Source organism: Acartia tonsa, chromosome 5 (genome assembly GCF_053477335.1).
Source record: "Acartia tonsa isolate MP-2025a chromosome 5, ASM5347733v1, whole genome shotgun sequence".
NCBI classification, from domain to species: domain Eukaryota; kingdom Metazoa; phylum Arthropoda; class Copepoda; order Calanoida; family Acartiidae; genus Acartia; species Acartia tonsa.
In genome coordinates this window covers 7,429,971-7,445,953 of record NC_137264.1, presented here as the reverse complement: position 1 = coordinate 7,445,953, position 15,983 = coordinate 7,429,971, and the positions used below count along the sequence as shown (strand labels likewise).

The window sequence follows — 15,983 nt, the reverse complement described above, 5'->3', positions numbered from 1 at the left end:
TGGAAAACAAAATTACCCTTTATTTAAATTAGAAATATTAGCGGAAATATTCGGTCAATCTAGACACCTAAAGTCAACGAATGACAAAACGTGTTTTTTTTAACATTTTTGTCGAAACATAAATTTGAACTATGTTCTGTAAACATATATGCATACAGGAGAGACAAGAAAGAGAAAGCAACCGGGATCAGGGATCTAAAGGGATAAGACAATGGCCTATAAATTGATGTATATACCCAATCATTATACACAAAGTTTTCCCTTCTGTAGATTAAAATTAGTGGTTGAATAGTTTGAACAATCATCCAATCAAAATTCTCCAAAGTTGTTAAGAGACGAATAAGAAAACGTTAATATAAAACTTTAAGGACTAGCTTTTGTGCAACATAAGTATATTCTTAATTTAATCCACAGAATATCTTGACTTAGTCGTAATTTTTAGTATTTTCTAGTAATAAAAAGATAATAAATGAAAAAGAAAATTTCCTGATTTTAGCAGGAAGGAAAGGGCTACGAACTTTACAACCTCCCCTCCTAAAAAAATTATAAACTAACATAAGCAGAATTTGACTAAAAAACTTTTTTGGGGAATATATTTATCGTCCATTTTCCTATCTCTTACTCCCTGGAATTTGTATGACTAATGTTTATGTTTAAAAGTGATTAGAATGTGTAAAAATTTTAGTAGCATAGCTACTACATAATCACAAATGTCCGTACTTCCATTTGGTTGTCAAGAAGTCCTTGCGCCTGTAGACGATAAATGGGATTTTGGTAGCTGTTTCTAAAGAATTTGGTAGCTGTTTCTAAAGATTTTGGTAGCTTTTTCTAAAGATTTTGGTAGCTGTTTCTAAAGATTTTGGTAGCTGTTTCTAAAGATTTTGGCAGCTGTTTCTAAAGATTTAGGTAGATGTTTCTAAAGATTTTGGCAGCTGTTTCTAAAGATTTTGGCAGCTGTTTCTAAAGATTTAGGTAGCTGTTTCTAAAGATTATGGTAGCTGTATCTAAAAATTTTTGGTAGCTGTTTCTAAAGATTTTGGTAGCTGTTTCTAAAGATTTTGGTAGCTGCTTCTAAAGATATTTGCAGCTGTTTCTACAGATTTTGGTAGCTGTTTCTAAAGATTTTGGCAGCTGTTTCTAAAGATTTAGGTAGCTGTTTCTAAAGATTATGGTAGCTGTTTCTAAAAATTTTTGGTAGCTGTTTCTAAAGATTTTGGTAGCTGTTTCTAAAGATTTTGGTAGCTTCTTCTAAAGATATTGGCAGCTGTTTCTACAGATTTTGGTAGCTGTTTCTAAAGATTTTGGTAGCTGTTTCTAAAGAATTTGGCAGCTGTTTCTAAATATTTTGGCAGCTGTTTCTAAAAATTTTGGTAGCTGTTTCTAAAGATTTTAGTAGCTGCTTCTACAGATTTTGGTAGCTGTTTCTAAAGATTTTGGTAGCTGTTTCTAAAGATTTTGGTAGCTGTTTCTAAAGATTTTAATAGCTGTTTCTAAAGATTTAGGTAGCTGTTTCTAAAGATTATGGTAGCTGTTTCTAAAAATTTTTGGTAGCTGTTTCTAAAGATTTTAGTAGCTGTTTCTAAAGATTTTAGTAGCTGTTTCTAAAGATTTTGGTAGCTGTTTCTAAAGATTTTGGTAGCTGTTTCTAAAGATTTTAGTAGCTGTTTCTAAAGATTTTGGTAGCTGCTTCTAAAGATATTTGCAGCTGTTTCTACAGATTTTGGTAGCTGTTTCTAAAGATTTTGGCAGCTGTTTCTAAAGATTTAGGTAGCTGTTTCTAAAGATTATGGTAGCTGTTTCTAAAAATTTTTGGTAGCTGTTTCTAAAGATTTTGGTAGCTGTTTCTAAAGATTTGGTAGCTGCTTCTAAAGATATTGGCAGCTGTTTCTACAGATTTTGGTAGCTGTTTCTAAAGATTTTGGTAGCTGTTTCTAAAGAATTTGGCAGCTGTTTCTAAATATTTTGGCAGCTGTTTCTAAAAAATTTTGGTAGCTGTTTCTAAAGATTTTGGCAGCTGTTTCCACAGGTTTTGGTAGCTGTTTCTAAAGATTTTGGTAGCTGTTTCTAAAGATTTTGGTAGCTGTTTCTAAAGATTTTAATAGCTGTTTCTAAAGATTTAGGTAGCTGTTTCTAAAGATTTTGGTAGCTGTTTCTAAAGATTTTGGTAGCTGTTTCTAAAGATTTTAATAGCTGTTTCTAAAGATTTTGGTAGCTATTTCTAAAGATTTTGGTAGCTGTTTCTAAAGATTTGGTAGCTGCTTCTAAAGATATTGGCAGCTGTTTCTACAGATTTTGGTAGCTGTTTCTAAAGATTTTGGTAGCTGTTTCTAAAGAATTTGGCAGCTGTTTCTAAATATTTTGGCAGCTGTTTCTAAAAATTTTGGTAGCTGTTTCTAAAGATTTTGGCAGCTGTTTCCACAGGTTTTGGTAGCTGTTTCTAAAGATTTTGGTAGCTGTTTCTAAAGATTTTGGTAGCTGTTTCTAAAGATTTTAATAGCTGTTTCTAAAGATTTAAGAAGCTGTTTCTAAAGATTATGGTAGCTGTTTCTAAAAATTTTTGGTAGCTGTTTCTAAAGATTTTAGTAGCTGTTTCTAAAGATTTTAGTAGCTGTTTCTAAAGATTTTGGTAGCTGTTTCTAAAGATTTTGGTAGCTGTTTCTAAAGATTTTAGTAGCTGTTTCTAAAGATTTTAGTAGCTGTTTCTAAAGATTTTTGTAGCTGTTTCTAAAGATTTTTGTAGCTGTTTCTAAAGATTTTGGTAGCTGTTTCTAAAGATTTTAGTAGCTGTTTCTAAAGATTTTAGTAGCTGTTTCTAAAGATTTTTGTAGCTGTTTCTAAAGATTTTAGTAGCTGTTTCTAAAGATTTTAGTAGCTGTTTCTAAAGATTTTTGTAGCTGTTTCTAAAGATTTTGGTAGCTGTTTCTAAAGATTTTGGTAGCTGTTTCTAAAGATTTTAGTAGCTGTTTCTAAAGATTTTAGTAGCTGTTTCTAAAGATTTTGGTAGCTGTTTCTAAAGATTTTGGTAGCTGTTTCTAAAGATTGTCGTCTAAAAATATAAAGTATGCTTTCCTTCAAAATCATCCTACCTGTAGATTAAAATTATTGGTTGGAAAGTTTTGACACTGTTTGTTTGAACCAACCAATCATGACTTCATCTGTATTTCTAATTTTCGCTACTTATTGTTATCCTTGTTACTTTAACATTTACTAGCAACTACGCCCCTAAAGGCCTCTACTTGTGGGTAGGGAATTATTTTTTTTTGGGGGGGGGTTTTCCCTCTCCATTTTTAATTTTAGTTTAAAAATTAAACTTTTTTTTTTTGGGGGGGGGAGAATTTTTTCTATGGGCGATTTATCTTGGGATGGTAGTGGCATGACGTGAGTCATGGGGGAGACGTGATTTTCTTTGGTCCTATTAGAGATAGACAGCTGAAATTTTACGTGAAAATTACTATGACATATGCTCATCTAATCTATACATTGTTTTGTCCATCTGTTATTTAATTGGGGTGCTAGATCGATTCCTAGATTATTACATTTTTTGTAATTTTCTCAATTCCTGTTCAAGATGAACTGCTGGAATGTTCAGATTTTAAATAAATTCACACTCTACATATTTCCATCAAGTTTTATTAAGATGCCTGTATTGGTTAGGGTGCTAGATCGATTCCTTGATTTTTAAGTTTCCATGATTTTTTCGATCCCTATACAAGATATACAGCTGAAAGTTTTAGGTATTGTATAAGTTTACACTCTACACATTTCCATCAAGTTTTATTACGATACCCTTATTGGTGTGGGTGATAGATCGATTCCTAGTTTTTCAAGTAATAGTCCTTGTTTAACATGCCGATCGGTGTTTGTGTGTGTGTGTGTGTGTGTGTTTGTTTGTGTGTGTGTGTATGTGTGTGTATGTGTGTGTGTGTAATGTGTATGGATGGGTAGGGATGATAACCAGAGAGAGACATTAAATCCGGAGCTACTACGGCCAAGGTCAATTTACCACAGGTTTCAAAAATCAACCAGATTCTTACAAAATTTTTAAAAAATAATCTACCTTAACTAGAGGATGTATGCAGATCCTTCCGTACGACACAGGAAACCCCCTCCCTCCCAAAAAAGGGATAGCCGTATGCAATTTTTAAAAAAATCTCAAACTCACCAAAAATTTTCTGGCGCTTCACGCCATAGGAAAAAATGTTTCACTGTATAAAATTTTTAGACATTTCTAAAACGTGGTTAAGGTGTTAACCCCTCAAAATTTTTTCACGGGGGCAATTGATTCTTGTATGTCAAAATCCTATTCCCTAGGTAAAACGTTTTGAGTGACAGAGTTGTAAATAAATTGGAGCAATTATCACGCTGACGTTTTATCCCCAATCACCTTCAGAGTTGAATTAGTCCCAAAGAGACAATACTAATATTATTTGATTTTGCAGTTTCATTGGTTTTAAATCCACATTTGATTAATAACAAAATACATTTATTTCAAATAAACGTGCTGCTCTATGACCTAGGTATGTTAGGTTAAGTAACATCCGACAGACAAATAAATGATTTTGGCCAAGGCATATTTATATAGGGGTCTAAAGGGATATGCCAATGGCCAATAAATTAATGTACAATGCAATGTTCATCTCCAATGTTGATACACTTAACTATCCCTTCTGTAGATCAAAATTAGTGGTTGAAACGATTGAAATCAACTTAATAAATAATAATAATGAATAAGAAAACTTAAAACTTTGGGTAATACATAATAGTGTATTAAATAGCCCCATTGTCCTCTCTCTCTGTATTTATTTGCCAACCTTTTTAAAGATATTCCTTGCTTTCCCGACAGGGGAAAATATTTATGGGCCTCATAAAATACAAAACTATTTTTCTCTCGTTCAAAAATGTTTTTCTTCGTTGGTTGCTCAGTTAGTGCAGTGGATATATAAAATGTATGGATGTGTTATTAGGTGTTATGAGTACTATTTAAAGGCGACTGCGCTCCTTCCTTATTTAAAAGCTTTAAAAGTTCTAAATACAAGGACAACCAAGTGGTCCTGGGGCAATGGCTATAAAGCACCCCAAATTAAAATAAATATTTATACCCCATCAAATTTTTAACCCAAAGAAAGTTGATTACACACAGAATAATGCACTGGTAGCACTGGTTGGGGTCGTGATTTAAATCTGTACAACAATCATTTTTTCATTCTCAATTTAGGCGTTTTTATATAATTGCAACATTAATTCCTAGCGATAAATAATTAAGTGTGTACCACTTTTTGTCAAAAATTACATACCTGTGCATATTTTTTTGTAAGATATATCTGTTTCTTAATAAATAAAACCCTACTTATTCAATATATGTAGGACATAGCTATAAAAAATCAAAAATAGCTAAACGGGTGATTGCGCACCTTTCTCTTTTTGTCGACAGATGCACTAGAATAAATTATTTTAAAGAATAAAATATCTGTATTTCCCATTTCGACGTCAGTGTAAATTCTAACGTGTGCTACATTATTGGTGGCATTATTAAATTTTGATAGAAGCATTTCTAAATGAAAGGGAAAGTGGGGAAGAGAACAAGGAAGGGGGTAGAACCGGTAATAATAATGTCGTATTACCCTTTCCCTATTGAGATTTTGTATCATCCAAAAATATAAGTAGCTTGGACGTCCTTAGAGGCTAGATCTAAAATAAAGTTTTCAAAGTTTGTTGCACCAACTATAAAAAAATCTTGTTTTCTTAAAAATTATTACTGTATAAAAATTATTTATCAAAAAGAATTAGAAATATAAATTGTTACCATCCTCTAGTTTAAAGTAGTAAGTACATAAAATATATATTGCTTTATATGGAAATAAGGTATTGATTTTTGTGATGTTTTCTCCATATAAACTAATTTCTAAGTCTAGTGTGTAACTAGAGAAAAGTTAAAGGATGGATCCAAAATTTATGGTAAATTGTTCAAAATTTATTTCTAACCCAAACCAAGTAAAATCGGTAGATAACAAGAATAACATGATCCATAAAAGGGAAGCTCTCAGTTGATTAAAAAAAGTTACATGTCTCAATTACTACAAAATAAAACCAATAAAAAACTATAGCTATTCATTTCTATGTTTTTTAATCATTTACTCCTATTTCACACCCGCGATCGTGGCTCAACACGTAGCGCATCCGCTCGTCGTCGGGAAGGTGATAGGTTCGAATTTCGGTCCGACACCGCGTCATAACTAGAGACGTTAAAAATAGTTCCTACTGCTGCTATGTCAGGTGCGCGACATAAATAGTTAGAGTAGGGGGAATACCTTGGCCCAAAACAGGCGCAACTCACTACCATGCACAGTTAGGACTTCTCAGACAAAGGTCGTGCAATCAAAGGGTTGGTTGTCTGATATGGCAAATGGACGCTTTACACCGCAATCATAGGGCTTAGGGCTGACAACCCTATCCCTTATCCATATAAAGCCACATTGTTACAGAAACACTGACAAATTGTCAGCGGCCTATGCTCCCCTTGTGGAGTGAAAAGGGCTTGTTACTGTTACTGTTACTCCTATTTCACAGCAAAACATTAAGCACTTTTTCCCAGAAAAAAGTATATTTTTAACCGTTACTATTTACTAGAATTAGCGTAAGAAACCTGCGCCAGAATAATTTTTCTTTGGTAAAATATCCACTCTTGTCAAAATTGAAATAAAACATTGTATACAATGCAGTAATAGTTATTTCTCGCATCGTATTATAAACGGCTTTCCGCGGATATAGAATGTACAATTATAAGATTAAAACTAGTTTTTTTAGCCCCGTGGTGCCGAAGGCACCGGCTAAAAAAACTAGTTTTAATCTTTTGATTGTACATTTTTATAGTCGTTGAAAGCTGGATATAATACGATGCTAGACATAGTTTTTTCGTGTGGATGAGAACCGGTTCCTATCCACCGGATTCGAATGAATACGAGAATAGTTATTTCTCGCATCGTATTATAAACGGCTTTACGCGGATATAGAATGTACAATTATGAGATTTAAACTAGTTTTTTTAGCCCCGAGGTGACGAAGTCACCGGCTAAAAAAACTAGTTTTAATCTTTTGATTGTACATTTTTATATTCGTAGAAAGCTGGATATAATACGATGCTAGACATAGTTTTTTCGTGTGGATGAGAACCGGTTCCTATCCACCGGATTCGAATGAATACGAGAAAATAAATTATTTTAACAAGTGCACTATATAGCTGCTTATTATGAAAAAGTGATTTGCCAACTGAAGAAAAAATGCTATTCATTTTACAACTTTTGTGCCAGTCAACAGTCAAATCTCACATTTTTTAAGACAATAGACAATAATTTGATGCATATGCACATACACAATGATATTAAACTAAATTACCCCTTCTGTAGATTGAATTGTTTTGTTTGAAAATTTTTGTAATAGACTCATACTTTTTGTGCCAACGAATAAGATAAAATTTGGATACCAGTAAAGCAATTTAATGTGTGTGTTTCTGTCGTTTTTCAATTTTTTATTTTACCTAAAACTTGCTTTTCTATCCACCCTTTTTACATAAGACTGTTTACTTTTTGATCTATTAAATACTTATCACTAAACTTCTATTAAAAAGTTCCGCTTTTATTTAACAAAATCGTTCTGTCATTGATAATGTATGTATTTTATTTTAACATAGCCTCAGAATGATGTAATGCATAGAAAAAGAGCGAGACATTCACTGGGATATAGACAAATATTCTAGAAACAAAAAGAGCGAGACATTCACTGGTATATAGACAAATATTCTAGAAACAAAAAGAGTGAGGCATTCACTGGTATATAGACAAATATTCTAGAAACAAAAAGAGTGAGGCATTCACTGGTATATAGACAAATATTCTAGAAACAAAAAGAGCGAGACATTCACTGGTATATAGACAAATATTCTAGAAACAAAAAGAGTGAGGCATTCACTGGTATATAGACAAATATTCTAGAAACAAAAAGAGCGAGACATTCACTGGTATATAGACAAATATTCTAGAAACAAAAAGAGTGAGGCATTCACTGGGATATAGACAAATATTCTAGAAACAAAAAGAGTGAGGCATTCACTGGTATATAGACAAATATTCTAGAAACAAAAAGAGTGAGGCATTCACTGGTATATAGACAAATATTCTAGAAACAAAAAGAGTGAGGCATTCACTGGTATATAGACAAATATTCTAGAAGCAAAAAGAGCGAGACATTCACTGGGATATAGACAAATATTCTAGAAACAAAAAGAGCGAGACATTCACTAGGATATAGACAAATATTCTAGAAACAAGCACGATCAGGTACAATAGTTTCTAGAATAGTTTCTAGGTACAAAATTTTCTAGAAACAAGCACGATGAAGTCCAATAGTCACGGATCTACAGGGATAAGACTATGGCAGATAAATTGATGTACATCCTTAATTTTGATACACAAAATTAAATCTTCAGTAGATTTCCATTACCAGTTGAAACTTTTGTATACTCAACTTAATGAACCAACCAATAAAAATTCAATAAAAGTCCCCAAAGTTGTTATGCCAACAAATAAGATACCTTTGGGGACTAGTGTAATAAACAACCCAATGTCCCCTCCCTTCCTGTCTAAAAGAAGAAAAGCTGTTTGGAACTAAAAGCTAGAAACATTAAGGAATACAATAAGAGAAAGAATAAAACAGGGGAAGGGGAAAATAAGGAAAGTTTAGTGATGGGAAAATAAAAGAAAGGGAATTATCTGTACTTCTAATAAAATAATAATACCACCTTAGCATTACTGAAAAATAGACATAATTACTTGGAGCCAGATTTTTTTGGTATAACCTGAAACACTATTAATCGTGACAACCAGGGGCGTCCAAGTTTTTTTTTTTGGGGGGGGGGATTTTTTTAAGGGGGGGTAATTCTTAATTGGGGGGGGGGGGGGGAAATAGCGCCGCAAATTTTTAAAATTCGTTTGGGGGAGGGTAATCCCCACTTTACCCCCTCCCCCCTTGGACGTCCTTGGTGACAACTATCCCTTTTATAGTGCCTATAAAAAATGTCGTCATACTGGCCTGCCATTGGTTAATTAAAATGTATACTAGCCTGCCATTGGTAATTTAGTATTTATCTTGGCCTATAATTCGTCATTGCATTTTATGACGTCATTTTTGTAAAGGCACTATAAACAGCTTCATTTACCTCTTATGTTGTGTACTATTTTAAATTTTAGATTACTTTTAAATATCTTTGAGAGACAAGAATGTGTAAACAAACAAAAGTTATTTTTCATTTTACATTCATGTAGTTAGTCCAGGGATATGAGGATATGACAACAGAGGATTAATATTTTACATTCATGTAGTTAGTCCAGGGATATGGGGATATGACAACAGAGGATAAATATTTTACATTCATGTAGTTAGTCCAGGGATACGGGGATATGACAACAGAGGATTAACATTTTACATTCATGTAGTTAGCCCAGGGATACGGGGATAGGATAACAGAGGATTAATATTTTATTTTCATTTAGTTAGCCCAGGGATACGGAGATATGATAACAGAGGATTAATATTTTACATTCATGTAGTTAGTCCAGGGATACGGGGATATGACAACAGAGGATTAATATTTTACATTCATGTAGTTAGCCCAGGGATACGGGGATATGATAACATAGGATTAATATTTTACATTCATGTAGTTAGTCCAGGGATACGGGTATAGGACAACAGAGGATTAATATTTTACATCCATGTAGTTAGTCCAGGGATACGGGGATATGATAACAGAGGATTAATATTTTACATTCATGTAGTTAGCCCAGGGATACGGGGATATGACAACAGAGGATTAATATTTTACATTCATGTAGTTAGTCCAGGGATAAGGGGATATGATAACAGAGGATTAATATTTTACATTCATGTAGTTAGTCCAGGGATACGAGGATATACAGAGGATTAATATTTTACATTCATGTAGTTAGCCCAGGGATACGGGGATATGATAACAGAGGATTAATATTTTACATTCATGTAGTTAGCCCAGGGATACAGGGATATGACAACATAGGATTAATATTTTACATTCATGTAGTTAGTTCATGGATACGGGGATATGACAACAGAGGATAAATATTTTACATTCATGTAGTTAGTCCAGGGATACGGGGATATGACAACAGAGGATTAACATTTTACATTCATGTAGTTAGCCCAGGGATACGGGGATAGGATAACAGAGGATTGATATTTTACATCCATGTAGTTAGTCCAGGGATACGGGTATAGGACAACAGAGGATTAATATTTTACATTCATGTAGTTAGTCCAGGGATACGGGGATATGACAACATAGCATTAATATTTTACATTCATGTAGTTAGCCCAGGGATACGGGGATATGATAACATAGCATTAATATTTTACATTCATGTAGTTAGTCCAGGGATACGGGTATAGGACAACAGAGGATTAATATTTTACATCCATGTAGTTAGTCAAGGGATACGGGGATATGATAACAGAGGATTAATATTTTACATTCATGTAGTTAGTCCAGGGATACGGGGATATGATAACAGAGGATTAATATTTTACATTCATGTAGTTAGTCCAGGGATACGAGGATATACAGAGGATTAATATTTTACATTCATGTAGTTAGCCCAGGGATACGGGGATATGACAACAGAGGATTAATATTTTACATTCATGTAGTTAGTCCAGGGATAAGGGGATATGATAACAGAGGATTAATATTTTACATTCATGTAGTTAGTCCAGGGATAAGGTGATAGGATAACAGAGGATTAATATTTTATTTTCATGTAGTTAGACCAGGGATAAGGAGATAGGATAACAGAGGATTAATATTTTACATTCATGTAGTTAGCCCAGGGATACGGGGATATGACAACAGAGGATTAATATTTTACATTCATGTAGTTAGTCCAGGGATACGGGGATATGATAACAGAGGATTAATATTTTACATTCATGTAGTTAGTCCAGGGATACGGAGATATGATAACAGAGGATTAATATTTTACATTCATGTAGTTAGCCCAGGGATACGGGGATATGACAACATAGGATTAATATTTTACATTCATGCAGTTAGCCCAGGGATACGGGGATATGATAACAGAGGATTAATATTTTACATTCATGTAGTTAGCCCAGGGATACGGGGATATGACAACAGAGGATTAATATTTTACATTCATGTAGTTAGTCCAGGGATACGGGGATATGATAACAGAGGATTAATATTTTACATTCATGCAGTTAGCCCAGGGATACAAAGATATGACAACAGTGGATTAATATTTTAATATTAAACATGAAAATATCGATCATTTTATTATTTGTTAGACGCTCTTTATAGTGTCTATAAAAAGGGGATAAATTTAAAAACTTATGGACAAGGTATCCCGAGACATTTCTGCCAAAAGTTTTCAAATTTATCCCCTTTTTTATAGGCATTATAAAGAGCTTCAGATAAAACTCACTATGGATGTTGTTTTTCTTGTTATTCAATATTCCATCTACACTAGACAGTACAAGAACATTCATTATAATAAATCTATATTTATTTCTTACACAAACATAACAAAATATTCAATAAACAAATAATATTTCAGAAAATACTATATAATGCTGTAAAAAGATATTCCAGTATGGCTTCGAAACCGATTAATATCCGCTGGATTAGAAATGGTTCTCAACCATAATGAAAAATCATGTATAGAATCGTATTATAGACAATTATAAACAAGGGATAAGACAATGGACAATTAATGGTTGTGCATTCTCAATGATGACATACAAAATTAACCCTACTAAATTGCCAATAAAAGCTGCAAAGGTTGTTATCAAAGATAGAATGTTGATCTTTTGTTTGAAGATTCACATGACAATTGGGTTTTTACTCTACTATTTACTATGTCCGTCTCTTATGCTGTGTTTGGAAAAAATATTAGGTTTTATAATTAAGAACTTCGCTACTTATAAATTAGTCACCCTTGTTTGTAAATCTTTTACATAAACGTTCTTCAATCTCATTTTTTCCATCGAACAAATTAAGTTTGTTAAAGTCTAATAAAAATCTATTAAATTTTTGATAGAAATTCTTGATTTTTTGTGAGAAAAAAATATTACAAAACTTTTAAAGTTTTTTAAAAAAAATATTTGAGCAATATTTCTTTAAAATTGATCTAAAACAGAGGTAGCTTACTTTATAACATATACATATTTAAACAATTTAAGTGTATTAAGTGTAAGATATAAGGGATTTTCACAGCTACTATTTAATGTAGATTTATGAGTTTTGTTGTTGTTTTGGTTTTAACTATTTAACTAAGTGATTTTTTTACTTTGTCTGTATGTTGAAGACACTATCTAAAGTCCTAGGAATCCTTTTTTTTTTTGGGGGGGGGGGTGGTATGATAAGATTATCTCGACCCAATATAATAAAGTTAAGTGTTACGAAATTTCTATGGATTTGCTACTTTTGTAAGCTGTCATCCTTGTTAATACTAAATAATATATAAAGAATTCTAATTAAATACACTAATTAAAGAAACATTTAATTTTAATTGATTGCGATAAAAAAATAATTCGATGGAAAATATAATTAAACTAATTTATAAGGTTATAAATTTTTTAAACAAATTTTCTTACTAAATTTACAAATTACAAAACTTTAAAATTACAAAATAAATTGACAATGCTTTTATAATTTTGTAATCGGAGCAATGAAATACGAAAGAAGATGTTTTTTCTTTGACTTATTAATCATGTTTGACCTCAGACTGTGTTTAAAATTGCAAAAAATACCTTTACCATAAAAAATAAAAATAAATGTACATGTTTTTAACATTGTTGCATTGTATTACATATTATGGTTAGAATTTATCAAAGTTATTTGTTTTATGGCAAAAAAATAATAATAATATTTTAGGCGTACAGAATATTCTGTCATAATGATCAAAACATTTGATTCATGTTTAATATTTTGGTAAAAATAAAATAGGTAGTTCTAATTGTTAGTAGATCTATAGATCTAGATAGACTTGGATCTTGTCGGGTAAAATTGGCAGCTGCAAATTTTAATACAAAACTGCGATAATTTATTGTTGAAGACTTTCAAAGAATGTCTGCAGCTTACTTCAACATATTGCAAAATCAGTTTGTCTTATGATTTTTTGATTGTTTGCGGCTGGCGATTGTCTCAACATTAAGCTGGCAGCTGTGCGTATGCAGATTCTGAGACTGATAAATCTAGCAATCTCCAAACTCAACAAAAGTCAGTTCAATTTATCACAGAAGATCTTTTAACGATAGAGAACAGAATAACGAATGTCGTCGTTTATCCGCCAACAAGCAAGGGTCACCACAGTAGAATATCTGAAGCAATAATTAAGATACTTATTTGTGATAATAGATTTATTATTAATTGGATCTTAAACCAGATTTTTGTAAACTCTAATAAAGTGAAACCTGTAGCTGGCAAAAGTAACAATCCACCCCATCACCTCCTTTATCCCGTACCATTCCTTCTTAATGATGATAAGAGGTGGCTATGTTAGCAACCGAAATTGATGAATTTTTTCCGCTGTCATAATATCCATGTCAGGGGCGTCCAAGCTTTTTATTTTTTTTTTTGGGGGGGGGGGTAATTCGTTTTTTGGGGGGGTAAAAAGGCGCGCAAAGCACGCCGCAAATTTTTTTACCCCCCTCAAAATTTTTACCCCGGGGGTAAAATTTGCTTGGGGGGGGGGGGGTAATTACCCCCCCTGAAATCTGTTGGCAGGGGTAAATTTAGTTTACCCCCCCAAAATTTACCCCCGGGTTAAAATATTTGGGGGGGTAATTTAAATTTTATTAAATATATAGTATTAAAAATGCGCGCGAAGCGCGCAAAATTTTTTTTTATTAGAGATTTTTTATTTGGGGGGGGGGGTAAATACCCCATCCTAAATGGTTGGGGGTGCCTACGGCACCCCCAGGGTAGGGGTAAATTTTCAAGGGGGGGGGGGGTAAAATGAAAAAAAATTTGGGAGGGTGGGGGGTAATCGCCCCATTACCCCCCCCCCCTTGGACGTCTATGATCCATGTATATTCTATACTCATTTTTTTGTGATAATGACAGGAAGAGTTTTGGTCATAAAAAGTTTTATATATAAATGAAAAGCTACAATTGTATCGAAAACCCAATTGAAGGATATAAATCTTGTAAAAGAAAGAAGCTAACAAATATTCAATATATACTAGCGGTTGAGCCCCTAGCGTATAGGGAAAATGGTAAAATAGCCTGAAACCACCCCAATACATTTATATTTTATAAAGCTTCTGAACAAACTCCGCTTAAACAGCTTAAAATTATGATATTCCAATGAATGTAGAATTTACGTGGATATTATGACAGGAGAAAAATCCCCTGTTATTCATTGGTTAGTTCGTTTATGCAGTAGGAGGAGAAGGGATGGGGTATAGGGTGTGGAATAGTGGAATCGTTATTTTAGACCGCTGCATGCTTTACTTTATTAAGAACATGAAAATCTGGTGTAAGATCCAGGAAATAATATATCCATCAAATTAAAAGACTTTTTCTGTCGCTTTAAGGTCTTCAACACTCCATATTGATAATAGGCCATTACAAAAAAGTATCTTTCCTGTTTGCAAGTTTGACAGACAGTCTCGCAGCGCCGCTCCTCCCCGCAGTGCCCGCAGATCCGCAGCCGCATGGCCATCATTAGCCTGTTCTGTATGAGTTGGTTTGCTGCGGCCTGATCTGTGTCTGCAGTCAGGCGGATAACGTCGCAGCTCTCCATATCCTCAATTTTTCCGCTGCGAACTGTAAAAGATTTCAGGAAATTAAAGGAACTGTGAACGTAAATTTTTCTCATCTTAATATCAAATCTTAACATCATCTCATTCATAATATCTCACAGATTGAGCAAAACGCGCTTTTGTTTGCTTAAAAAACGGCTTTTTCCGACGATTTTTATAAGGTACAGGGAAAGGAAGAAATTTTCCGTATTATATAAAATGTGCATTAAATTGCTTTTTTCTCCCATTATAGCTAAAATTAAACTTTTTCACATAGTTCTAGATTTTTCCTAACGGTTAAGCTGACTTTTAACATAATCCTTGCTTTAAAACAATGTATAGTTACTTAGAAATTGATAAAATAAGCAATATTTTTTATTGAAAACCAAATACAATAACAAAGCCAGAAACAGGTTTTTTATTATTATCCAATTAACTTTAGATGGCCCATCTCTCGCCCACCTTTAATTACAAATTTGTAAAAAATAAAGACGCAATATTTCTTTATGAAAAGTCTGATAAAAGTGTAAACTAATTCTCCAAAGTGGGTTATTTATTGTCCAACACAATAAAAAAGGATATTATTATTTTAAATAACCTATGAGATTCAACCCTTTGTAGACAGTGAGGTATTTTTTTTGTCAATAATACGAATTTAAAATAGGTCTTTATTACCTAATTACTACGTTATAAAAAAACTAATTGGCAATTTTACAGCATAAAATAAATCCTTAACAGTAAGTAAATTGTTTCAACTATATATGACACGTTGAATATCCCTACAAACATTATAAGAAATAAAAATGTTCATATTTTCCCTGTTTTTTCCTTTTTCCCTCCCAAAATACCATAAAATCAAGGCATTATTCCTGGATATTTTTGTTAATAGGACGTTTTTGGTTGATCAGTGTAGTGAAATGTGCTTAGAAAATGTTAAGATTTGATAATCAGATGAGAAATTTTTACGTTCACACTCCCTTTAACAATAATAATATTAACCACACATAGCGCAGAAACAACGTAAATAGTAGCATAATAATGATATGTAATATTTCTCAAACGGCTGTACCGATTGTACGTTTTAAGGTTATCCTGCACTGACAAAAACTATTGTTTTATGCTATTTTCTTGTG

At 32.8% G+C, this 15,983-nt stretch overlaps 1 protein-coding gene across 1 annotated transcript in view; it reads right to left on the bottom strand.

The window, feature by feature from the left end:
* Nucleotides 1-13,352: 13,352 nt before the first annotated feature.
* Nucleotides 13,353-15,983, bottom strand: part of LOC145319915 (uncharacterized) — a 78,602-nt gene continuing 75,971 nt past the window's right edge. Inside the window, exons 28-29 of the mRNA XM_080162317.1 lie at nt 14,626-14,875; nt 13,353-13,425 (exon numbers count right to left, since the gene is read on the bottom strand). Coding sequence (XP_080018443.1) covers nt 13,353-13,425; nt 14,626-14,875 — 323 coding nt within the window. The remainder of the gene's footprint in view (nt 13,426-14,625; nt 14,876-15,983) is intronic.